Source organism: Bombus huntii, chromosome 13 (assembly GCF_024542735.1).
Source record: "Bombus huntii isolate Logan2020A chromosome 13, iyBomHunt1.1, whole genome shotgun sequence".
NCBI lineage: Eukaryota > Metazoa > Arthropoda > Insecta > Hymenoptera > Apidae > Bombus > Bombus huntii.
Genome location: NC_066250.1, coordinates 10,554,640 through 10,580,693, shown reverse-complemented (window position 1 = coordinate 10,580,693; position 26,054 = coordinate 10,554,640). Strand labels below are relative to the sequence as shown.

Genomic DNA, 26,054 nt, shown 5'->3' with positions numbered 1-26,054 from the left:
GGTGATCTTAAGTGTTTTAAATAGCACCGTATATATTTTATAACATTTTTCGATCAAGCTAGACATTCTATAAAAAAAGCTATATTAACTTATCTATATTAAAAATCAATTAGTTTGGCAGATATTTTAATTTTAATTTGTCAAATTTATCGCACGAAGAACAAAGCCAACCAAGATCACCTAAACTCACATAATCTGATCTACATCATAATCCGGCAGCAATATTGAAAATTCGAAAAATATTCGAAATTATTCAACTTAACCTATTGTAACTTGAATTTACGACTCTTTCTGCCAATGAATAGTGACAATGGTTTTTATAACGAGTAATTTTAATAGCTGACTTTAAGATAAACTACTTTGATAGACTGAATTATTCTACAAATAAGTCGAGGTCTTTCTTATTGCTTTCCTTCGCCACAAATATTCACAGAGATTATAATTTAAATCGGCTTGTCTGGCTCTTCCTCTTTGAAGACATAAAGACTCGATCTCCATCGAGATTCAATTGTCTGAGTATTGACCCCAGTTTCGTAATTTATAAAGTTAGCAGAGTGATTGACGGATTAATTTCTCTCTAATTAATTATTATTCGCTCTTTAAGCAGTCGTTCTTCAGCAATGGGGAAAAATCGTTGTAGTAAAATATGTTTTTTGATAATCGGAATCAACGTATCATGATCTTGTCTGTTATTAGAGCACATCTCTAGATGAAGTTGTTTGCTCTTCATGTATAAAGCACCAAAAATCTATCGGTCTACGATTACGTGACCTCTTTTGCATTTTCGGTGGCCAAATTTCATTTCATTAATTTCTACAATTCTTCCCTGTCCGCCAATTAAACCGTCAGTACTAAGCATTGTAACAGTTGTTGCATGCACACCTCCCTGCAATAAGAATAGATTTCCGCGATCGATTCGCACGAAGCATGAACCTACCTAAGCTTTGAACTTCATTATGAGCGTTTTCATATTTAAATCCGCAGGCAAAGTAGGCCTTATGATTGATAGCATTATAATAAGTCTTTTATTGAAATTTTATTGTATTCAAATAACGATTTCTTCATCATAATACGATCCATATTGTGTTTATGATATCTCCATCGCATACCAATGCGTGTATTGACACGTTTGTATTATCGATAACTTTTTATTAATTTTATATATTATTTGTCATCTTTTGGACATTTTCGTATAGATAGCAATAGTCCCATATCTTATGAGCAAGAAATGTATCTATCTCATGTCACTAACACTTCTAAGACGAGATATTCAATGTTCCAATGAAAGACAAGGAAAACATAAAGAAAAAGACATAACATTGTTTTTTATACGATAAGTTATTTGTCCATTAAAATGTTGTACATTAAAGCTAAAATATTTTTGAAACTAATCATTTTATCCAAGTACCATAATACTATTTTGTAGATGTTGAGGTTATTAGATGTATAAACAGAGAAACGCGTGGATAAATTGTAAGGTAGAAAATATATTTTAATACAGAAGTGTAAGTACAAGTAGGAATATAATTTGAGCTGGTCCAGATCCGCACACTAGCAGTGTTACCCTATAACTGGAAACCCCGAAGCCCTTGTAGCATCAATCCACATCAAAGACCAGGACACACACAGCGGGCAAGATGGCAGCTAGATGTCTGCACATCCTTGGCGCGTATCCTCAATAGCTTTAAGAACCCACCATGGGTCTTGGCATTTTCATAGTTAAGGTGCTTCAGACCAAACAAGTATCTTTGTTTCAGGTTTCCTTTATTGTTTGCTACGAGTTGACACGGGAAAGTTAATTTTCCTCACGTTTAGTATCTTCCGTTAGCAACTTTCTCTCGAGGGCGGCTAAAACCCTTCCTGGTCCACCAACCTTCTTATTATCCAATCGGAAGCGGTGTCTACTGCCCTCACTTTCCTAACCAATATATTCTCTATATTGACGGCGAAAAACTGATTTCTGTTTGGTTAATCCTAATTCTTTCGACTCCTCTCTTCTTCTCTTTTAATTTCGGCAGCTAACAAACGTTTAAACCAATGTTCTGCATGCCTCTTACTATTATGGTCTCCGCCTCTGTGATTGCTTCTTGCTTTTGGCATTTAGCATAAACCAAAACTGTTTGTAACAATAATACTCCCTGTGGCAATCAATGTGGCTTCGCAAGTCTTATCCAAAGACAGGCAGATGTTTCTACTAGCCGTGGAAGGAGAAATACGATAAACCCAAAGGCGTCTTCTATTATTGAAGGCGCCGTAATCCGCGCGATTCTTTCAGCCGCGACGGATTACTGATTACAACAGCAAATAACCGTTTTCCCTTAATACCTTGAATTTAAAGCGTAAGAAGCAAGAATGAATATTTCAAATAGTTCAAATTATTTACGACAGTGATTTCTGCGGACAACCTATGTGGTTTCGCAAATCTTGTCCAAAAACGAGCAGATATTTCCGCTAACAGTAGAAGGAAAAATGCGATAAACCCGTAGGCATCTTCTATTATTGAAAACACCGTAATCTGCGCGATTCCTTCAGTCGCACAAGTTAGAACAGCGAACGGTCGCTTTAAATGTTTATTATTTTTAAAGAAAGCCTGATTAAATATACAATAATAATTCTTGATTGTTGACAGTAATAGTTAACGCCCAATTTATTCAAACGATAAATATATTGCAAGTCCGAAATTTTTAGAGAAGAGAGTGTTACAATGTGTAAAATTCTTACAATGTGTATTCGAGAAGATGCTCACGAATCGACTCCTTCCACTCCTAGAGGACGTGCAAACACTCCCAGATCACCAATTCGGCTTCCGAAAACATCATTCTACAGTAGAGCAAATCCATCGCATAACCACATGATCAGACAAACCCTTGAAAAGAAAAAATATTGCTCAGCGGTATTCCTAGACATCCAACAAGCATTCGACAAAGTATGGCATGAAGGGCTACTATACAAACTAAAAAAGATGCTACCACACCCCTACTACTCCATCCTAAAATCCTGCTTAACCAATAGACAATTCATGGTTAAATGCCTAGACGCCACTTCCACAACATTCCCAATAGAATCTGGCATACCCCAAGGTAGTGTCCTCGGACCCCTGCTGTTCTCCATCTACACTGCCGACTTACCTATATCAAATGAGATAATAGTAGCAACATTTACTGACGACACAGTGCTATTAGCGACCCACGCAGACCCGGTAATTGCCTCATCCACTCTCCAGCGATGTCTCGACTCCATGGAAAAGTGGTTTCATAAATGGGGCTTCAAAATTAATGAAAAAAATCCTCACACATAACCTTCACGTTCCGAAAACAAACCTGCCCCCAGGTCACCATCAACAACACAATAATTCCTAGCAAGGACTCAGTCAAATACCTGGGCATGACCCTGGACAGGAGGCTAACTTGGAAAAATCACATCATAGACAAAACAAAGCAACTCAAAGACGAACTCAAGAAATTCTATTGGCTCACTGGCCGACGCTCCAACCTAAGCACACAGAACAAAATTAGCCTCTACAAGACCGTAATAAAACCTGTCTGGACCTACGGAATCCAACTATGGGGAACAGCAAGTAACTCCAACATTGAAATACTCCAACGCTTCCAATCGAAAACGCTAAGATCCCTAATTGACGCACCTTGGTACGTAACCAATGAAGCAATACACCGCGACCTCAAGATACCCACCGTCAAAGAGGAAATAGCAAAATATAGCGACAGATATAGCAAAAGAGTCAACAAACACCGAAACCCCCTAATCACTGGGCTACTTGATACGACGGACTAGATTCGTAGACTGAAGAGGCACTACCCGCTAGACCTAAACGCTAGATTCAATTAGTTACCTAAATTAAGTAATATTCACTTATTTATAACACTCATTTATAAATTATACTTATCTATAATAAGTATTAACTTATTATAAATAATCAGCCATGTCACTGCGCCACGCCAGAAAAATTACTGAAAATTCTCAACGCGAGAATTGATTGTAATTTTAATAAATAAATAAATAAAAAAAAAGATCCTTCGGACCAAGCGAGTATTTCCTGTCTTAGATTTCTCTTTACGTTTATTGTCTACCACGTGTTAGCTTAGAAAGTTGGTTTTCTTCACATCTAGTATGTTCCGAGGGCGGCTAAAACCCTTCCTGGTCCAATTTATTGGATATTATCCAATCGGAGACGGTGTCTACTGCCCTCACTTCCTGAACCAAAATTGTCATCAACAAATCCGATAGTCCCGTGTCCTTAGACACACCCACCCCTAGCCTTCCTCAGACATGGTGTCGCCAGAAAGACTCACTTATTCTGTATCCTTTAATAGTCAACATATCTATACCGGTCTCTATCCTTATAACAGTCGCGTACTTAACGTATCGTTGTAACTAAGTCTTACATAACGTGGTTGGAGTGAATTGTGATATATGTTAATTCAGTGTGTGTTACATTGTGATTGCTGAATTCATAATAAAGTTTAATTAAAACAAAATTAATAGTTGTGTTACGGCTCAGCTACTTTTTATTTTCATTAACCAACCCCAAAAATTACGTGACACTCTCGTCGATACATTGTATATGATCCGGCGGGTAAGTAAGACGATCTGCCTGCGACACTGTAGGACCGCGAGCGACGGTTAGAAAATACAGCCTGTGGTAAGCCTCGTGGCGTAACAGTGGATTATATAGTCTATTCGACTCAGTGAGTCAAAGTTGATACAACACTGAACAGAACTTTAGTTTTGATTTGTCAATGAATTTTTGTTACTTTCGTATTTATTACAAGCAAAAAAAGAAACATTTACAATATTAACAAGTTGGTTAAATTACTTTTAATTATGCAATATGTTTATGTTATTTAGATTTTATATTCGGTGGAATCAAACTAGATTAAATTAAATAAGGCTTCCTTACTATTAGATTAAATAAGAATTTCTTGAAGACAACTCTGTTCGTGAATTCAAATTTGCTAAGTTTGAGAAATTTTAGGTGAAGTATATGGAACGAATGGGAAGAATTTTACGTGGCTGCCGTAACTCTATCATGAGAGAAACTTATTTAATTTTGTCTATTCGGTTGCTGCAACGATGTAACTACTTCTTTATTGAAAATCAAGATCAGAAATTTTGATAACAACATCGCCCCTACTTTGCAACACAATTAATTTAAATTTTAGAGATTACACTTTCACGATAATTAGATGACATATTCTAGGTTTTTGGGCTTTGTATTTTTATAAATATGGTGCGCTGTACATTTTCAAACCTTCTCTGAAGAATATATGGTATGTTCACGAAATGTCGGAACAAAGCAACAGACTAATAGAAATAAAAACAAGGTTGGAACCCAACGAACCAGAAATATGTCAATTAATTTTATGTTAATTATTTATCTCATGCCTAGTACCTATGCAATTCTTGCTAACTTTTCCTTTTCGTGATCTCTTCTCTTTATAAGTTCTTCTAATTCAAATGAAGATATAAAGAAATTGTTCTTCGTATTTTTTCTCGTTTTGATCTTATGTTAAAACATGATTCAGAAGCTTATAAAAGATAGAAATGGTGACAAATTTATGCAACGAGATTTAGAATTTATTTGAAACATTTTTCTTCAACAATTTCATCGAATATTCCAATTTTTTATTCGATTCAATCATTATTAACAAAGCAGTTTAATTTATAGTTTTATAGTTTAGCATCTTTAATTAGTTTTAATCGCTACAAAATATTTCGCGGTCTGAGGATTAAACTTTTTTTTCCTAATATATTTCCTATCTGTTATTATTGAAAAAGGAGAGGAAACGTAACTGTTTTTGCTTGCATCTATAGTTTACACACGGATAGAATTTGGCACAGTAACAAAACCTTCTTTCAGTTCCATACTCTCATATTCATTTTAAAGGAATGTTAAAAATTAATTTTTGCGCAAAATTCCTGGAGTTTGATACACGTTGGTACGCTACTACAGTGAGGAAAACGAGAGTTGAAAATTCTGAGGCTGTATGTTTTATATGATTTCTGTACTCAAAAACGAGAGGTTGAAGCTTTTTGCAAATCAAAATAATGTTTACAGATCATTTAAATTTAAATGTTAGAAAAATGACATTTTACGCACTAAATTAATATTGTATAAATTTTCACGGTATTTAAGGGCCAAACTTTGTCGGTACTACGGATATTCACACAATATAATCAAGCAAAGCAGGTTATATTAACGTTTAAAATCTTATTAAAAGTTAGAATTAAAATACGAAGTACGAAAGAAAAAGTAATAGATTTGCAGCTATTACGCTATAAGACAAGAGTAGGTTTGCGACCAATATAATAGCAGCTGATGTAATAGAATTGCGAATATCTGAAATAATAGATAGACAAAAATATTTGATTAATTAAATTTTCAGATAACAGGACAACCACATTTCTGATATTAAAATTGATAATTGAAATTAAAATTTGATATTAAGATATAAAATGATAAAAAGAAGATATCAAGAAAATTGTATATTTTTTTGCCTACTGAGTTGCATAACTTTTTTGTACGCAAGTAATTCTATAGAGTTACGTTCTGTTTGTGCTTCAAATTATCTAAATCTTTTTCTAAATGCCTTGAATGCTTCGGCATAAGAAGAAGCATCTTTATTTTTGTTGTTATTTCAGGTTGTGCAAAAATTATGTCTACACGGTCTTCTATATTAGAAACTTTATAAACGATGTTGATTTATGACGGAATTGAACATACAGATTATATAAAAGTTGGTGAACAAATGGAAGCATGTAGTATTCATCAAAAGAAGCAAAGGAGTCGTAATAAACATGTGTTCAAAAACTGTTAGTTTCGGAGTTACGAGATGTTTAATATATAAGATTATACTATATAGTAAAACAGTTGCTCAGTTAAGTTAATTAATACAACGAAGCGGAAACTGCTGTTAAGAGATACAACAAATGGGGATCTTTCGATATGAGCATGATTCTATGAAAAAAGCGACCAGAAGTTGTATTGAATTGAACGTATGGTTGAACATAATGAATATAAATACGTTCAATAGAAAACTATTCAATACAAATACAAAATTGTGAAGAACATATGTTATTGGCAAGAACACCTTATAACTGTAGGAATGTTTATTATAAATTAACAGAAAAGAACAGTATGATAAACACAATATTGTAACACTCTCGCAAAATTGAATATAATATCGCACTTCACGAATTCGCTTAACACTATTTCTACGTCTCAGCAACTTCTCTCGATCACGATTAATTCAACTCTGACCATTACCATTACTGTAACAAACCCTGGCAACGGTCATAACACTCCTTGACAACATTACCATATCTTAACAACGTTTATAAACAATCAGCCACGTCTTTCGCTAACGTCACACCATCTCACATAACTCAGAAAATAGTGGTTTCAGAACTCATGTTTATTAACACTTTCTTACTTATTTTGATGAGTACTATAAGTTCCTATTTATTCCCAACTTATCTATACCCTGTATAATCTCTTACTAGTTCAATTAGTATCGTGTATTTTTCTTTTTTTTTTTTTTTTTACTAAAATTTCGTGTTGTAGCAAATTCTTTTTGCAAATATGGAAAAACACGCTATTCATATAATAATATTCGTAGGAGCACGTCCTTACACTGACAATGGCAAGCGTGCACAGCTTCGTAATCAGTTAATCGTCGAGGCTTTGGGGATAAACGTGTATCGATGAACTTACGTATATCGTTATCGTACAAGGATCGCGTGTTATTTCCCGTATAATTTCCATTTCCCATTTGGACCTAGTACGTATAACATAGTTTAGTCCAAGAGAAGGAATTGATTATTATTAGAGGAAAATAATCAAATATGGAATGGTGTACGTAATAAGGAATAGAACAGTTTTTAAAAATCTGACAAGTAAATGTTTCTCAAACGGCTACAAGCTATCTCACCCCTTTACTTTAAAAGTATTTATTTTGTCAAAAACATGTTTACAATACTCAATAGAAGAATATGGATCAATATGCAAACTTTGTAGTAGAATTTGTAATACAATCAGTCGGAATTGCTTTGCTTGCAATTGTATAATGTGAAGATGCTCATTTGCATAAGATCTGCAGTTAAACAATCTAGATTGGAGCTTACAATATTGTAAGCAATTTTCTCAAAGTACCCTGTTTGTATTCAACGTAAGATATATGTATACTTACCCGCTTCCTAGATAGCATCAGATATTGCATTGCTACATAGTGCGTATTTGACTTGAATTTCACTTTATTATCTATTATGCACTCATTGTAGATAAACAAATGGTAATCTTAGGATGATCATTGAAAGTGAGTTAAGTTAAGTTCGGATTTTAGGAAGTAAAGATTATTCTGATGTTGGTACTAGTGTAGAATGAAGAAATTTAAATTAATTAGAAATTAGCAACTATTATATTGTGATTTACATGTATTTATATGTAATTTATAAAAAATTCTTTAGTTTTTTTATTTATCATTTTTTTATTTATCTTTTTATTTCTTTTTATTTTTTAAAAATAATTTATAGAAAAAAATGTGATTTTGTTGATTCTTGACATTCTGTGATTGAATTCTCGTTGAAGCGATTTTGTTGATTGCTGCAGTTCTGTATGATTCGGTCTAAAAATTACCCATTTCTGTATCCTTAATACTTCGTTGTGCTCACGTTATGCTCTTGGAAGGGTGACAAGGACCTAGTGCAGTGTGTACATCGAGGAGCGCGCAGCCTTATTGAATATTCGAGATGGGTCCAATTATCGGGTCTGAGTGGGATGCTAATAAAGCATCAGCAAATGTTGCTGTGGTTATCTCTGTTAAGGTTGGTAAATCGACAGTGTAGATGGTGAACAGCAGAGGTCCGAGGACACTGCCTTGAGGTATGTCAGATTCTATTAGGAATGTTGCGGTTATAGCGTCTAAGTATTTAATCATGAACAGCCTATTGGTTAGATATGATTTTAAGATGGAGTAGTAGGTGTGTGGTAGGATTTTCTTTAGTTTGAACAAAAGCCCTTCATGTCACACTTTATCGAACGTCTGCTGAGTGTCCAGGAATACTGCAGAGCAATTTGCTCTATCGTAGAATGTTGCTTCCGAAAACCGAATTGATAATCTGACATTGTTTTCAAATCCTCTAAGAGTGGAAGTAGTCGTTTCGTTGGCATCTTCTCAAATAGTTTGGACAAAGTGGGTAGAAGAATAATTGGGCGATAAGAGTTTAGTGTATTGATTTTCTAGCTTTGGAGATCAGAGTAATTAATGATATTTTCCAGGACTTAGGATAGTATTCAATGCGAAGAATTGCATTAAAAATAGAGATAATGAGAGCAATCCCTTTTGTGGGAAGCTCCTTGATAGCTTTACTACTTATCTGATCATGTCCCGATGCTTTCCAGGGATTTAGGCGAGGGATTAATTCTGTAACTTCTAGAGAAGTGAAAGGTTCAATAGGAGGAGACATTTGGAAGGGAGAGTGCAGATATTTTGTTATTTCCGTGGCAATATTGGAGGAATGAGGTTTGAATACGTTAGATAGGTGATTAGCAAACAGGTTGGCTTTTTCTATAGAGCTACGTGCCCATCCGCCTTGCGGATAGCGAATTGGAGGGATTATTTGCAGGGGACGCGTGAGTTTCCTGGAAGCCTTCCATAGTGAGTAGTTGGAGTCAACTGTGAGAGACAGATTGGCAAGATATTTTTGGAAACAATCATTTTTATAGTTTTTAATGATTTTGGTTAAATTCCTAGTTACGTTATTTAGTTTGCGTTTGTCGTCAGGTGTCTTATGCCATACTCTTCTAAGTCTACGTTTTTCTGCGATTTTAATGTGTGATGGGGGCATTCATGTTTATTGATAGAACTCTTAGTAGGTGTGGAAGAGCGGATAGCGATGCTGGTGTTTAAGTATTCCGTGGCTGTTTCGATATCTTCATTTGTTTTTAGGAAAATTAAGGGTGATGTTGAATGATTAAAGACTATTCATGTCAACGCCGTTAGCCGCGCTGGAAGCACTCGTTCCCGGCCGATCACGAAAGTTAAGCGGTCTAGGATGGGTGACCGCTCCGAGAGACGTTGACGAAGAGGAGACGTGCCGAAGCCCTTTTTCGTCCTTGGAGTTTTGGGCCCCTCTGGGGCGCTGGATGGTCGAAGCACACAAGGCAAGCCTCCGGTGAATATCAATAAGGAGAGACAGCGCTAGGGGCAATGCCCCCCCCCCTCTAACGTCAATTCAATAGTCAGGAAATATTAGGACTAGCTAGAACAAGAGAACGCGTGAAGAGGGTGCAACTGAAGTTAATTCATAAGAGGTTCCTGGAGCACCCTTGTCATACGCGTAAGATGGTTATCGTGGAGTTTTAGTCGGTAAGACACTACTCTGCTATTACGCAATTACTGCAACAGCGGAGTGTCCATGAGGATTTCTCCACGTACAAAAAAAGAAAAAAAAAGTATGTGGGTTCATATGTAGTGAGACTGTTGGTGTTTATGCTATTCAAGAGATTTTTGCCTCTTACTGTAGTAAGCCTGCTGCCCCATTGGATATGTTTGGCGTTATAGTCTCCTCCAGCTATGAATCGATTACCCAGAGCATCAAGGAAGTTATCAAAGTCTTCTTTAGAAATGGAGTGTCTAGGAGGACAATATATTTCTGAAGTGGTGATTGTACCATGACAGTCTTCTATTGCTACGTTTGTTGCTTGGAGGTAGTCTTTCTGGAATGATGGAAGTTCGTAATGCTTAATGCTTGATTTGATTATGATTCCGGTGCCGCCGTAGGCCTTTCCGCTGGGGTGTTGGATATGGTAGAATTTGTAACCATTTATTTTCAGATAGTTTTTGTCGGTGAAGTGGGTTTCCGATACGAGCATTACGTCAATTTGCTGGTGTTTTAGGAAGAGTTCTAGTTCAAATTTGTGTTGCGCTAGACCGTTGGCATTCCAAAGAGCTATGCGTCTTGGTTTTATTTTGCGTCGGGGCGTATTTATCCATGATGAGTGTTAATAATGATAGTAAGTTATTAATCTGTTCTGATTGTTTTTCGATTAATTTTTCGAGTCTAGAAAAGTTATCTGTGTTTTGTGAATTGGGAACACTATTTTGAGAATGGTCTCTATGGGTTTTCGGATTGTTTTGATTTCCTTGTACTGCTTAGGCATAGGATATTGAAGTAGTAGAGAATTTTTGAGGACTAAGTACTTGGTTGGTTATCTCTTTGGCTCTGGGTTTAGGGTACTTATTTGTGTACAAGGTTTTGTAGGCTGAACAACCTTTATAGTTCGCAGGGTGGTCACTTTGACAGTGGATGCACTTCGCTGGAGTTTCCGGTGATTTAATGCACTGGTCAGTGTGGTCTGTACCTGCACATTTAACGCAGCGGAAGGTTGGTTGCAGCATTTTTGCGTGTGATCGTATCTTTGGCACCTTTTACATTGTACTATCTCTTTTTTTATAAAAGGAGGTTCGAATTTGACTATTGAGTTCATTAATCGATTGATGTTATAAATTTGTTTATTATTTGGCTTTTGTTTTAAGTCTATGGAAAATAAGGATAGCGGGTTTTTCGAGATTCTATGTTTTATGTTGCTGATGTTTGTTACTTCGTGGCCATATTTTAGGAGTTCGGTCTTCAATTCGTCCAAGTTAGCTGAGTGGTAGATGTTGCGTAGTACCACTCGAAAAGGTCTTTCTTGTTTAAGTTGATACGTGTGGTAGTTTGCGTTCAATATTTTTAGTAGCTTTGTTAGTTTTCTATTTGAGTCTGGATTAGTCGGCAGAATTTTGACTTGGTTGTTGTTTATTTCAAGTTTGTAATCCTCTTTGTTAATATCTTTCTCAGTGGACTTCACCGTTGTTTGAATGTCGATGACATCGTCAATGAAGATAGGTGGGCGAGGGGGATTTTTACGTGTATTTTGGTTAGTTGGTGTTTCAGCTATGTCCATGGAGTCGTTTGTGGATTCTAGTATTGCGTATCTATTATAGGTAGTTACACCGCTTGTTGACTATTTTAGCTAGTGTTTGCGTTTGTTTTAACTGTTTCTAGCTTACGCTTTTTAATGCTTTTAGTGTCGATTGTTACGAGGGATATATTGTCCTTTTTCCACGGAGGAGGTAGAGCGGTGCAGTTATGGTTTTGCTCAAGAGAGCCTGGTCGAGATACTTGGGCCATCATCGATCTAGTTAATTCAATTTGAAATAACTAGTCGAGGGGCTATGATTCGGATCAAAGATTATGAGCGTTGGATTTTCTACTAGTTAGTTAAGAAACACTTGGATTAAGTCTGTTTCTATTCATTTTCGACGGATGGGCGTCACGTGTTTTTTTGTGAACTTCACAGCGCACTAGACTCACGTCTGCACGCTTCGGCACTCAACAGGAAAAGTCGAACAAATACAATCGGATTGAATGACGACAATTGCTTTATTACGGCTATGAGTAGAATCTAGATTATAATGTTAGGGGGTTTTGCCAAAGTTCCAAAGGGAAGGCCTCGGTGTCCTTTCATCTCCGATATATATATGTACTTTTGTGTAGTTTTACTAAGCACCTGTTACTACGTTTAGCATTATCGAGTCGACGCAAAAATGAAAATTGTAAATGGCAAGGACACTAAAATTTCGAAAGCTTCGAAATGTGTATTCTTAAACATTATAGTGATAGAAAAAAATACATTATTGGCTATATATTTATATATGATTAATAATAATGATACGATATAATTGTACAAGGTATTCCAATCTTTTTCATAAAACAAAGTCAGAGTATTCTATGTTTAAAAATAACAAAAAACATCATCTACTTATTTAAAATTTTGTTGTTGTATTTAAAAAATTTATTTAAAAAGGCGATAAAAAACAATACGAAAGAACAACGAGCTAACAATCTGCCGTTCGATAAAGAATAGAATCAGATTAGTTAAGAAATGCAGAAGTTAAATTTGTTATATTAATAGTTCCTTTTTCATTTTCTTTAGTTTTGATGTCGCGTGTTAATTCTTGCTGTGTAAATTTTTCTGTTTAAAGTTTGCCATAGACAATGTAATACCAGGTGACCTTGAGTCACACGCAATTAATTCTGCTCTATTTATTCATTGTTCAGAATAAAACAGTAAAATCGAATAAAATATTTTAAATTTTGGACGAGAGGTTTATTGAGATATGCACGTTACAAGTTTATACAATAATCTGATTTTTTTATTAGGATTATCATACAGAGTACTCCAGGAGAATATTGAACTTTATCAACAAGTTTAACAAATTATTCTGTATCAAAAGAGGTTTATACAATGTTTGTGGACTGTTGGCCACACGTTTTCGAGTTATTTGAAAATATAGATGCTACATGTTATGATCTTTGTGGGAATTAAAATAAATAAATAAAAATAAAATAAAGTAAATAAAGTCATTGCAGTTCGATTTATCCAGTAATTACCACTGATAATTTTGTAACTAAAATAAGCAAATGTTTTGTAATATATTTTTTATAGAAATTGAGTGTTGTTATTATTATTTGTCAATTCTCTTGTTTACCTAATTGATATTGGACGTGTACTGAATATTTACACGTTTTACTAAATATTCGCATACCCCTTTTATTATATGTGATTCAGATGATTTTATAAATGTGTACAGGAGGTTGTTATTTTTTAATATTACTTTTTATTTTGCATAAAAAATCGAATTAATTGGTATAGAAAAAAGTATTTGAACTCACCAAAAACGGTACCAATGACAACGAAATTTCATTGAAGAAATGATTCTCAGAAAATGTTTGTTCCACCACTACATATACCTTATGAAATAGTGTAACTTTGTCCTAAGGATCTTTTTTATAAAGCCATAAATAGAACGGAGATATTTAGATGTTACCATTTTAATGACTCACTCTGTATAATAAAATTCGCGACATGTATTAGATATTAGTATTTATTATAATGGCTTTGACAGAAACTGTTAAAAAAATTAAATTACAGTTAGCCTTGTTTAAAAAATGCTAGTTATAACTTATGCATTCAAAAATACAAAATTCCATTGGTTTGTATAATTAGAAATGGGCAGCTTATATCTAAAATATATAGTAACAGAAACATATAAATTTTAACATTTCGCTTATACAACGATTTCTCAATACATGTTTAAGTTATTTATATTATTGTAATAACTTAGCTTATATTTCTTCACATATTGAAGATTATGTTTTTTCATGAAAAAGATGCTAATTAGTAATTGATTATCAATGGCAAAGAAACTTGATTATATCTAGTTTCCTGATTAACAAATACTGGTTTCCATGAAAATTCATGTTCGTCTAAACATGACGTATGAATTAAAAATTTACGATTAATTAACAATTACAATGTTTCTCTGCAGATATTTGGGAAATTATTAATAAAGCATTAAACTTTAATTATTTACTGTGAAAGTAATTGAATTTCTTAATAGTGAAATATTATTTTAAATCTATTTAAACTTTGGATCATTTCCTAAGAAACAGATGGTGTATTAACTTTACTGACTTTTAATATCGTTCCCAGAGAAACAAAATAAATCCATCATTTAGAATGCTATTTAAATCTTTTTATCTAAACTAACTTTTAAAGCAACTGACAAACAGTTAATTTCTTTTTAAAATCACTTTAAAGCAATTTATAAAGGCCTAATTTAATTAAAAGTTAATTTTAACCAAAGTGAACATTCATGTTAAATTAAATATCAAATAATAGAACGAATACTGGATATTATTAAATTGGAGGTACAATTCATATGAGGGATAAATTTATTCGATAAAAATAAGTTGAAAACGCATATTAAAAATTTTAATAGCATAGCAGTTAAATTTGATAAATACTTTGTTTTGTTTATTTGAGACGTTCCCACAAAATAGTGGTGTGTAGATATTCTTAAAAATCTTCAAAGTGAAATTCATACAAAAATGTATTATTTATTTACATTTTTGTGAAGAAAATTAACAAATATCCAGGAATCAGCGGAATATCTATGTAGGTATTCGCACACGTCCAAGGATATTATAAAAATTATCTCGATTGATCGAAAATTAGCTCGATTTCTGAGTATTCAAGAGTAAACATTCACTGTTTAATATGCCTGTTAATTGGCGGATATTTAAAGTAGATAGATAATTAATTCCCCTTCATCATAAATTGATTATCCTATTACGGATTACTGAAAAATGCAAATCCTAATTCATAATTTCACCCTGAGTTCATTAAAATTTATAAAAAGAGAACAATATTTAGGAAGACATAAGTAATACATTTTTGAGATTGTCTCGAGAAATTAATTCCTCATAGTCAATCATAAAAGTCTGCATACACCTATCGAGCTTTGTGTATTTGACTTACAATAAAAACCAAAAAAGCGCTTTTGTCACAAAATTACATATATATAAATGAAACCATTATTTATTTGTCGGAGATGAAAGGAAAGCCGAAGCCTTTCCTTGGAAATTTTGGGAACATCCTCTAGTACCTTAGCCTAGATTTTATTATAGTTGTAATTGCTTAAGATTTGTAATAAGCGAGATTGGGTTCGAGGTGACAATCGGTCGCTGAACGTAGCCACGGTCACGAGATGGATGTTTTATCTAACGGAGGTCTGGAGTGGTTGTATGTGTTTTCCGAGAAATGTGGTTGTGGCGGCATGCGGCCTCGAGAGCGGGCCGAGCCACGTGTGATGTTGCCTCGGAGGTGCCGATGCAATGGGGTACATACATTGTATTAGTAATCAAAACTCCAGGCAGAAACTGCCTAGCAACGGCGTTTGGAACTTTCTCGATGCTTCCAACGAGTGTGCCTAGCAACGGCGTTTGGAACCTTCTCGATGCTTCCAAACGGATATAGAAAACAAAATGCAATCGTACAGGGAGAAAAATCTCCACGAGGCTGGCATTCTTGCGACTGCCTTGGAGAGTGATACATCGAGCATTTTCGACGATCGCATTTGCGTCTAAGTTAGTTTCGCTTAGTAAGGAGTTATCCCGGTGACCGTGGATTCGTTTGAACTCAAACATTGCTAATAGTATTATTTAATTTAATTATTCGTAGATCGTATTATTCATTAGGCTTAGTGTTTGTTAGACTTATTATTAGTCGTACTTATTATTTGTTAAGCTTAGTGATAGACCTGTATATACGTGTAAATAAAATCTCGGCTTTGTGAAACGATGGCTAGTCCACATGAAGAGTCGTCGCGCGCCCAAAATTCGAATCGTGACCCGACATATTTATTATTGCTTAGTCCGTGCCTTTCGACTTTGGACCTTGGAACTGTCGGTTTTACGTATCTTATACCTATTTCGCTTCTTATACAGGGTGGTTGGTAACTGGTGGTACAAACGGAAAGGAGGTGATTCTACGCGAAAAAGAAGTCGAAAATGTAGAATAAAAATTTTTCGTTTGAGGCTCTGTTCCCGAGAAAATCGATTTTGAATTTTCGCTCGGTACGCGTACGGTACGTTATAACGAATGTCACTGTAGATCGTGTTAAAAAATTTTTTTTTAATTTAAAAAAATTTTCATTCTATATTTTCGACTTCTTTTTTCGCATAGAATCACCTCCTTTCCGCTGGTACCACCAGTTACCAACCACCCTGTATATCTACCTTCCCACTTATCCACTCTATTATATTGCACTCCCTTAATTATTCTATCTCTAAAAAATAAAACTAAAAAAGAAAACTAAATACTAATGACTAAAAAACTATTGCAACTTTGGGCTTTTGCCTCCTTGCCGTGCTTCCTTCCTGTCGTTCCTTCCCGTCTTGTATTGTACTTCTCTTCTCTATTATTGCTTTTGGATCGACCTTCTCCAGTTTCATTTAGTGTTTTTTCTATGTCCTTTGGTCCTCTCGTTATTTCACATTCTTCTATTACATGTCTCAGGTCTTCTTCTTTTCTTTTACATAGTCTGCATCTTTTTTCCCTTCTTCTTTCCAGTATTCCCTTGCTTTGGTTTCTACGTATCACTTTGTGTTTCCTTCTCCTTTTTCCCTTTACACTCCACTTTTTCCTCAGAGCTGTCCGTCCTCGTGTTACCCTCGCCCTGAACCAAACCGAAAGTCGAAATCATTATTAATATATATGTGAAAGGAATTAAAATGATTAAAACATTTAACTAACTTTATTGATATGTGTCTTAACGTATTAGAAAAATTCATAGAGTTAGTGTTTTATTATAATATTTTATACAATGAATAATAAATATACTATACAACAAAAAGGAACTTAATATAAATTAAAATAATACATGTTTAATAATATATGCTTTTTGTTAAGTTAGATTTAATTGTTAGAGTTACATCTGGTGACTCTCTACACATACCAGGCCCCACGTCGCGGTTGTCAGGTCGGAGACACAAGAAACCACGAAACCGATAGATCGCCGGTGACTATTCTAAGGATACAGAATAAGTGAAGTTTTACTGACGATACTGTGTCTGAGGAAAGCTAGGGGTGGGTGTGTCTAAGGACACAGGACAGGACTATCGGATTTGTTGATGAAAATTTTGGTTAAGGAAGTAAGGGCAGTAGACCTTATATTTTATTACAATTACAATTATAATTATATATTTGTGGCGGCACTTGACAGTAAACTTTCCAACAGTTTACGTCGCGTGACGCACGACACAAAGACCCTATACCTGCGGACAAGATGATTGCCAGATGTCGATACATTCGTACCGAATATTTCCAGCTAGCCTAAGGACCGCTATAAATCTTAGGATTTATTTTAGCTAAGGTCCTCCAAAGAGACAAGCAGTCTTTGTTTATCAGTCTCAAAGTCGACCACCTACCACGGGGACACACGAGAAATCTACTATCTCTCACGTACGATGCTTCCCGCTAGTAACACCCTCTCAAGGGCAGCTAGCATCCTTTTCCAACGACCAACACGAATTAGCCAATAAACATTAACGTACATTTCCCTCACTTTCCGAACCAAAGCTTTTCTCAACGAATCCGATGCCTTCGCATCCTTAGACACATCCCAACGCAGTCTTCCTCCGCAGCAGCATCGCGACAAAAAAGTCAGTCTATTACCGCGAGTCAACATACCACGATCGTTATACTTACACGGTTCGAGTCGAATAATCATCTAAGCTCTCGACATCTCGTGCAATCATTGTCCGCACTCGTAGCGCATCTCGAATCATAGCTATTCGAGCTCTAACCGCGCATTCGCGAACCGAATATAATCGCGAGTCCTGCGTCAAGTGTACTCATTGACATTACAGTGAATAAACATTTATCGTTCAATAAATCTGAGTTTTCCTTCCGACCCTATCACGACATATCACCTCATATTTATATGTCGGATCACGATTCGAATTTTGGGCGCGCGACGACTCTTCATGTGGACTAGCCATCGTTTCACAAAGCCGAGATTTTATTTACACGTATATACAGGTCTATCACTAAGCTTAACAAATAATAAGTACAACTAATAATAAGTTTAACAAACACTAAGCCTAATGAATAATACGATCTACGAATAATTAAATTAAATAATACTATTAGCAATGTTTGAGTTCAAACGAATCCACGGTCACCGGGATAACTCCTTACTAAGCGAAACTAACTTAGACGCAAATGCGATCGTCGAAAATGCTCGATGTATCACTCTCCAAGGCAATCGCAAGAATGCCAGCCTCGTGGAGATTTTTCTCCCTGTACGATTGCATTTTGTTTTCTATACCCGTTTGGAAGCATCGAGAAAGTTCCAAACGCCGTTGCTAGGCAGTTTCTGCCTGGAGTTTTAATTACTAATACAATGTATGTCCCATTGCATCGGCACCTCCGAGGCAACATCACACGTGGCTCGGCCCGCTCTCGAGGCCGCATGCCGCCACAACCACATTTCTCGGAAAACACATACAACCACTCCAGACCTCCGTTAGATAAAACATCCATCCCGTGACCGTGGCTACGTTCAGCGACCGATTGTCACCTCGAACCCAATCTCGCTTATTACAAATCTTAAGCAATTACAACTATAATAAAATCTAGGCTAAGGTACTAGGGGATGTTCCCAAAATTTCCAAGGAAAGGCTTCGGCTTTCCTTTCATCTCCGACATATATAACTATATTTCATTACACGTAATAATCTCTAAGAGCCCCTAATAGATGACTGGATTTCACACTTTAGATAGTTGACTCAGGTGCGGTGTTATACAGGGTTCGATAGAATAACATGTAAAGAAAAAGGGAAAGAATGTAAGGAAAAAGTAGAATACAATTTTTTTGCTCGAAGCTTAGTTTTCTAGGAAATAGAGTTTGAACAAGTTTAGTTAAGAATTGGCTTAGTACACAGTTTTCAAATTTATTTTTCGCAGAAACCAAGTGTTACGCCACGAGGCTTACCACAGGCTGTATTTTCTAACCGTCGCTCGCGGTCCTACAGTGTCGCAGGCAGATCATCTTATCTGCCCGCCGAATCATATACAATGTATCGACGAGCGCATAGTTGTCGCCAAGCAGCGAGCTCTAGAAACGTTAATTTTTGTCCGTTACGTTTTCCACACAAGAAGGGGCATACGTGATCATAGGCGCGAGCGGTGGCGTGACCCGAGCATAGTAGGGGTCGTCTTCCAAACAAGACAAAGAAATCATCGAAAGGCAATCAGTTCCTTCTGACGAGTCAAACGTTACACATCGAGAGGTCTGACATCGAGCAAAATCAAATAGTCTAACGAATTCCTTTAGAGATATCGTAAAGTCGAATCAACTTTCTGTAATATATTCATCATATTATTGTCAAATATATTATTTTATGTTAACCTGTTAATACAGTGTTACATTCATTGAACCACCTCTGTTATCTTAATCGAAACAGGGGAATGACTTTCGGGCGTCGGTTAACAGAATCGTAGCGAGAATTTACATCTCTCGCTGACGCGTTTTCCTAGCGACCGCGTCTCTTCGCGAACGGTCGTAACATCTTGGTCCTTCGAGCCGGATACAGTGGCAAGTGAAAAGTGTTGACACGTAACCGGTCGAATCATTTGGTCTTCCAAGCCGTATCACGTGTCAAGTGAAAAGTGCACGCCAGTGACACCCACTACCATGCAGTGCCACGTGAATTCAACACAAACAGCAGCATAAGCGTTACCACTCAGCGAAGTCAGTAACGCCAGGGACCATCAGTTTTGAAGAGGCATAACCCGGTGGTTGAAGAACGCAACCATGCAGCCTCACGCCAACAACTAGAGGGCCAACTTCCGCAAGAACACGTCTTACATGTCAAACGAGACACACACGGTGACGAGTAACATTTAAACTCACAACCACAAGGTAAGCTTGTTCATTGCATTGCCTTCACAATCTGCTTTACCAATGGAGAACACAGACAAAATTACCTCCTTGCATCGGAGACGAGGCTTTCAAATCGATCGATTTACCACTCTATCGAAACGACTCGATGAATGCGAACAATCTAGACAACCGAATAAGGCCTATTTAACGGCCTATACGACACTACTCGACGTCACGTGGAAACAATATTGATTATTACAAAAAGAATTAGAACATTTAGGCGAGGAAGACGACGCGCACGTTTCCGAGTTAACAAACACATATTACGATCTGGTAGTACGAATACACACTCTCATGGATGATACACCAGCATTGTCGTCGAAATCGCCAAGCTGCGAGTCATCTAGTGTCGCCGAGCCGACATCAATTAAACTGCCGGAAATTCATCTGCCTACTTTTGACGGTACCATCGAAAATTGGCATTCATTTTACGACTTCTTCTTATCCACTATCGATCGAAGCGAGCGACTTGCATCCGTGCAGAAATTTCATTATCTACGATCCTCCTTGACTGGAAAGGCCGCGCGAAGTATACAATCGTTAGACATCACAGAGTTAAATTATTCAATCGCTATTGACGTTCTTAAAGAAAAATTCGACTGCCACCGTCAAGTCTGCATGCGCCACTGGGACTTGATTTTCGACTATCCGAAAATAACTAAAGAGACACTCGAAGCTATAGATGATTTTCTCGAGACGGTCCGAGTAAACCTCCAAGCTTTAGAAAAACTCGGTGAACCAGTCACTTCGAACGTCGTTCTTATCAAACTATTCACGTCGAAGCTACCCTCAGCCATCATTCGCAAATGGCAACGCACATTACCGGACAAGAAAATGCCGTCATATACGCACTTGGTAGACTTTCTAAAAACACAGACGAACGGCGATAAAACAAGTTCAGCATCAACCGTGATAAAAGGGGCGTCCGATCAACACAACCGTCAGCGACCGAACGCGCCGCGAAGTTACGCATTCACAACTACACATAATATGTTGGTATGTCCGAACTGCCAAGGACAACGCGAATTATGGAATTGTGATGTCTTCAAAGCGAAGTCACCCAAAGAACGCCTTGAAACTGCCAAAAGAGCGTCGCTCTGTAACAATTGTTTAGGCAAGGGACACGCTTTTACTCAATGCTCCGCCGGTTCATGTCGCATCTGTAGACAGCGACACCATACATATTTGCATCAAGACCATGGTCATAGCAAATTACGAACACGCGTAAGCCGAACATCGAGCGGTCGATCTTCGCTTAGTTCACCGACCCCACGTTCGTCACATCGTTTGAGACGCGCATCCACGTCTCCCCGAACGTCTCCCCGAACGTCTCCACGAACGTCTCCACGAACGTCTCCACGAACGTCTCCACGAACGTCTCCACGAACGTCTCCACGAACGTCTCCACGAACGTCTCCACGAACGTCTCCACGAACGTCTCCACGAACGTCTCCACGAACGTCTCCACGAACGTCTCCACGAACGTCTCCACGAACGTCTCCACGAACGTCTCCACGAACGTCTCCACGAACGTCTCCACGAACGTCTCCACGAACGTCTCCACGAACGTCTCCACGAACGTCTCCACGAACGTCTCCACGAACGTCTCCACGAACGTCTCCACGAACGTCTCCACGAACGTCTCCACGAACGTCTCCACGAACGTCTCCACGAACGTCTCCACGAACGTCTCCACGAACGTCTCCACGAACGTCTCCACGAACGTCTCCACGAACGTCTCCACGAACGTCTCCACGAACGTCTCCACGAACGTCTCCCCGAACGTCTCCTCGAACGTCTCCTCGAACGTCTCCCCGAACGTCTTCCCGAACATATCCGCGAACATCTCCGAAACGCGAATCTTGGTTATCGCAAACGACGGCATCGGGATCAAATATATCGTCCAGTCCTAAACGACAAAGAAAACAATGACGTCATCAGACGACTTTGCTAGGGACCGAACCACAGAAAACGGACTCATTGACCTCGCTTCCTTCTGAACCATTGCAGCACGATTTGTTAGTCACAGCGCAGGTCAACATCTTGAACAATAAAATTCAACCATTCCGTTGTAGAGCTCTGCTAGACACCGGCTCTAGCATGAACTTTATCACCGAAAAACTCGCTGATTCACTAAAACTCAACCAACGGAAATGTTCGGTCCCAATCGGAACACTCAACACATTATCAACGACCTCGAAACGCTACATCACGGCCACGATCACCTCCATCGACGGCACATACGAACGCATCTTGACGTTCCTAATCATACCGACAATATCGTCTTGGGTCCCAGATCAACCCGTAGATCGCTCAACGATACAGATACCTAGGAATCTCCAACTAGCCGATCCAAGATTCCATAGGCCTACTCCGATCGAAATATTGTTGAGCGTCGGACCAACACTAGCATCACTCTGTGTCGACCAACTTGATATCAGTCAAGCAAACGGGCCCGACTTGTGTCTGCAAAAAACGTGATTCGGATGGGTCATCGGGGGGAGCCCAACCTCGTAATCATCAGCACACGCATTTCACGCCTCAACGACGGCTTTACAGGCGGACCTCGCCCGTTTTTGGGAAATCGACGAAGAACCGCAACTGCACACATTTCGGAAGCGGAACGACAGTGCGAGGAACACTTCCGAAATCACGCTCAACGCACCAACGAAGGACGATATATTGTCGTTCTCCCATTCAACGAAACAACTCCTTCGCTTGGATCCTCTAAAGCCATGGCGATGAAGCGACTCACATCCCTCTGCCGTCGATTGCAACGAGACAAACGATTCGAAGCCGACTATCGCGCCGTGATACAAGAATATTTGGAATTAGGACACATGACGAAGATTACCACGGACCACTGCACGGACGACGGATATTTTCTGCCACATCACGGCGTGATCAAAGAGTCCAGCCAAACTACAAAACTCCCAGTTGTGTTTGACGGATCTGCACCAACCACCAGCGGAATTTCATTACACTACGTACTTCATACGGGACCGAAACTACAAGATGACTTATTTTTCATTCTTCTAAGATTTCGTTCTCATCAATACGTCATTACAGGCGATGTCGAAAAGATGTATCGACAATTTCTTGTGCGTCCAGATGATCGGAAATTCCAACAAATTTTGTGGCGCAACTCTGATGGAGAAGTTGACACCTATCAACTTAACACAGTGACATTCGGGCTGTCAGCGGCCCCTTATCTAGCCATTTGGTGCCTCAAACAACTGGCGGACGACGAGGGACATCGGTACCCACGAGCGACGATGGTCTTACAGCGAGACTTCTACATCGACGATGTTCTCACAGGAGTTGATACAAAGGTCGAGGCATGATCATTGAGAACGGAGCTCACAGAATTGCTTACACTAGCCGGCTTAAACATTCAAAAATGGGCATCGAACGACCGGGAACTGCTACGAGGACTTTCTGAGCAGGACATAAACGATAAGCTGCTACTAGGCGAATCGCAAACCTTCAAAACTCTGGGTGTTGTTTGGAATTCCTTTGACGATTCGATCCTATATTCCGTCAAAATCAATCCTACCGCCTCTCGAATTACGAAAAGAACAATCAGCTCTGAAATCGTCAAGATCTACGACCCTCTTGGATTACTGGCACCAGTGATCGTTCGAGCTAAGATGCTGCTCCAACGACTTTGGACATTAAAAATTGATTGGGACGAATCTCTTCCGGCTGTCGTATATACAGAATGGAGCAAATATTATGCACAGCTACCAATGCTAAATAACGTAAGGTTTTCACGTAAAACTATAATCAAGACTGTAACGAAAGTCATTCTTTCTTGCGGTCCCATCGACGAATAGAGTAGCACCTTACGATCAGTGAATATTACGCGTCCGATTTAGATTTTGTGAGCACGTTCATCTCTCATCCCGTCGACCGCGGATTCGTTATTGAACCTAGGATCATTGTCATTAGTTTCTCGAGTATCTAATTACCACGGTTACTTGTCCAATTCTATGATAATCGTATTTGCATTAGTCAATGTCTTCTCTATTGCATAACGACAATGTGTAATCCAAACGAAGTTTCGTTTCACGCCCCTAACCCTAATTCTAATGTAAACCCGACAAGTATAATTGTAAATGATAGTTTTACTATAATTACATTCACAGCAGTATAAAACGTTCTAGTTAATTATTCTCTTTAAGAAAGTTGCTGCTTTTAGTAAAGACAATTTACAGCTTTCAGTTCACTTATTAATGCACGTATATATGTAGCACAATATTGCATTACAAGCATTGCTTATTATCTTAGTATAAATTCCTAAAGAGAAATGTTCTGTAAATCCCCTTATACATCCGAAGAAAGTAATTTTATGTTATGGTATTGTATATGTCCTTCAGTTTAAGTTTGTTTATAATGTTCAAGGACACGATATAATTTTCGAAATGAACTACACTATTTTTGTCAGAAAAAGTGTCAAGAAAGAGGGAAACGTTCCCAGACCGATGGATAAAGAAGGGTGTAAGAGAGATGGCAGAATCTGACGACGTCTTGATGTAATTATCTTCCTTTTATCCTTCTTCTGCACAGATTTTCCGACCTTCCACTATCTGTCAAGCTTTTAGTGACAAGTGAGCCTTTGTTCCAGAAGTACGAGACTGTAATTCACTAGACGGTCCCTCTCTCGCGGTTAAGTGGATTGTTTAAACTCTGATCGAAATAGAGAATATGTTTTTTTATGGAAACGAAAATTTTAACAGAAAATCTGTTATAAGATATTGAAAAAAGCGTTTTCTTTTCATTTCTTTAAACAGACAGGTTCCATTCAACTCAGTGAAGCTATTTGCATTGAACTATGTATTGTTGTTCGTAGAAAGATTTTTTGCCAAAGAAATATTATCGACTCCGAAAAGCGCTAAAGAATATGAAAGAATTTCTATCTTATTTGTATTTTGTTTGGACACATATACAACAACGGTTAAACTATCCATTTACTAACTAACCAGCATACTAAATATATGTCGGGTTATCATTAGGATTTAAGGCGCGTAACGATTCTTCGTTTGAATTAGCCATTGTTTTACGAAACAGAGAATATATTTACGCGAATAAACAAGATTTTACAAAATATTATGAATAATGAGTTTAATAAATGATAAGATTAACAAACGATAAGTTTAACTAATAATTAGATTAAAGAATAATAAGTTTAACGAATAATAAGAGGAACGAATAATATGTCTTACGAATAATAAATTTAACGAATAATGAGATTAACGATTGATAGGTTTTACGAATAATGAATTTAATTAACGCTATTAACAATGTTCCGGGGTTCAAACGAATCCACGGTCAACGGGATAACTCTTTACTATGCGTAGAATAATTTTAAACACAAAAATACGATTGCTGAGACACTCGGTAATTTGCTCGATGTATCACTTTCCAAGGCGATCACACGAATGAATATCTGATGAAAATCTTTTTCGCTATACGACTGCATTTGTTTGTTATATGCTCGCTGGAGGCATCGAGAAGGTTCCAATCGTTGTTGCTAGGCAGTTTCTGTCAAAAGTTTGTTGTATACTCTTTGGAAGCATCGAGATGATCCAAACGCCGTTGCTAGGCAGTTTCTGTCTGGAGATTGATTCCTAATACAACGTGTGTCCCATTATATCGACATCTCTAAAGTACAATTCTATGTGATTTCTAGGGAGAACA

At 37.4% G+C, this 26,054-nt stretch overlaps 2 protein-coding genes across 2 annotated transcripts in view; one reads left to right on the top strand and one right to left on the bottom strand.

Annotated features, from left to right (window-relative positions):
* The window catches only part of LOC126872666 (serine/threonine-protein kinase fray2-like), a 306,704-nt gene that overhangs the window by 26,044 nt on the left and 254,606 nt on the right, over positions 1-26,054 (bottom strand). The window lies entirely within an intron of this gene.
* On the top strand, positions 20,649-21,582 carry LOC126872619 (uncharacterized). The gene is made up of 2 exons (XM_050632724.1): positions 20,649-21,350; positions 21,469-21,582. Exons 1-2 carry the CDS (start codon positions 20,649-20,651, stop codon positions 21,580-21,582), a joined length of 816 nt encoding a protein of 271 aa, XP_050488681.1.

Excerpts from the sequence above, each read along its gene's own strand:
- LOC126872619 (XM_050632724.1), top strand. The coding sequence starts at position 20,649 with ATGGATGATACACCAGCATTGTCGTCGAAATCGCCAAGCTGCGAGTCA. Across the intron at positions 21,351-21,468 it reads CAACTACACATAATATGTTG|GCAAGGGACACGCTTTTACT; the intron begins GTATGTCCGAAC and ends ACAATTGTTTAG.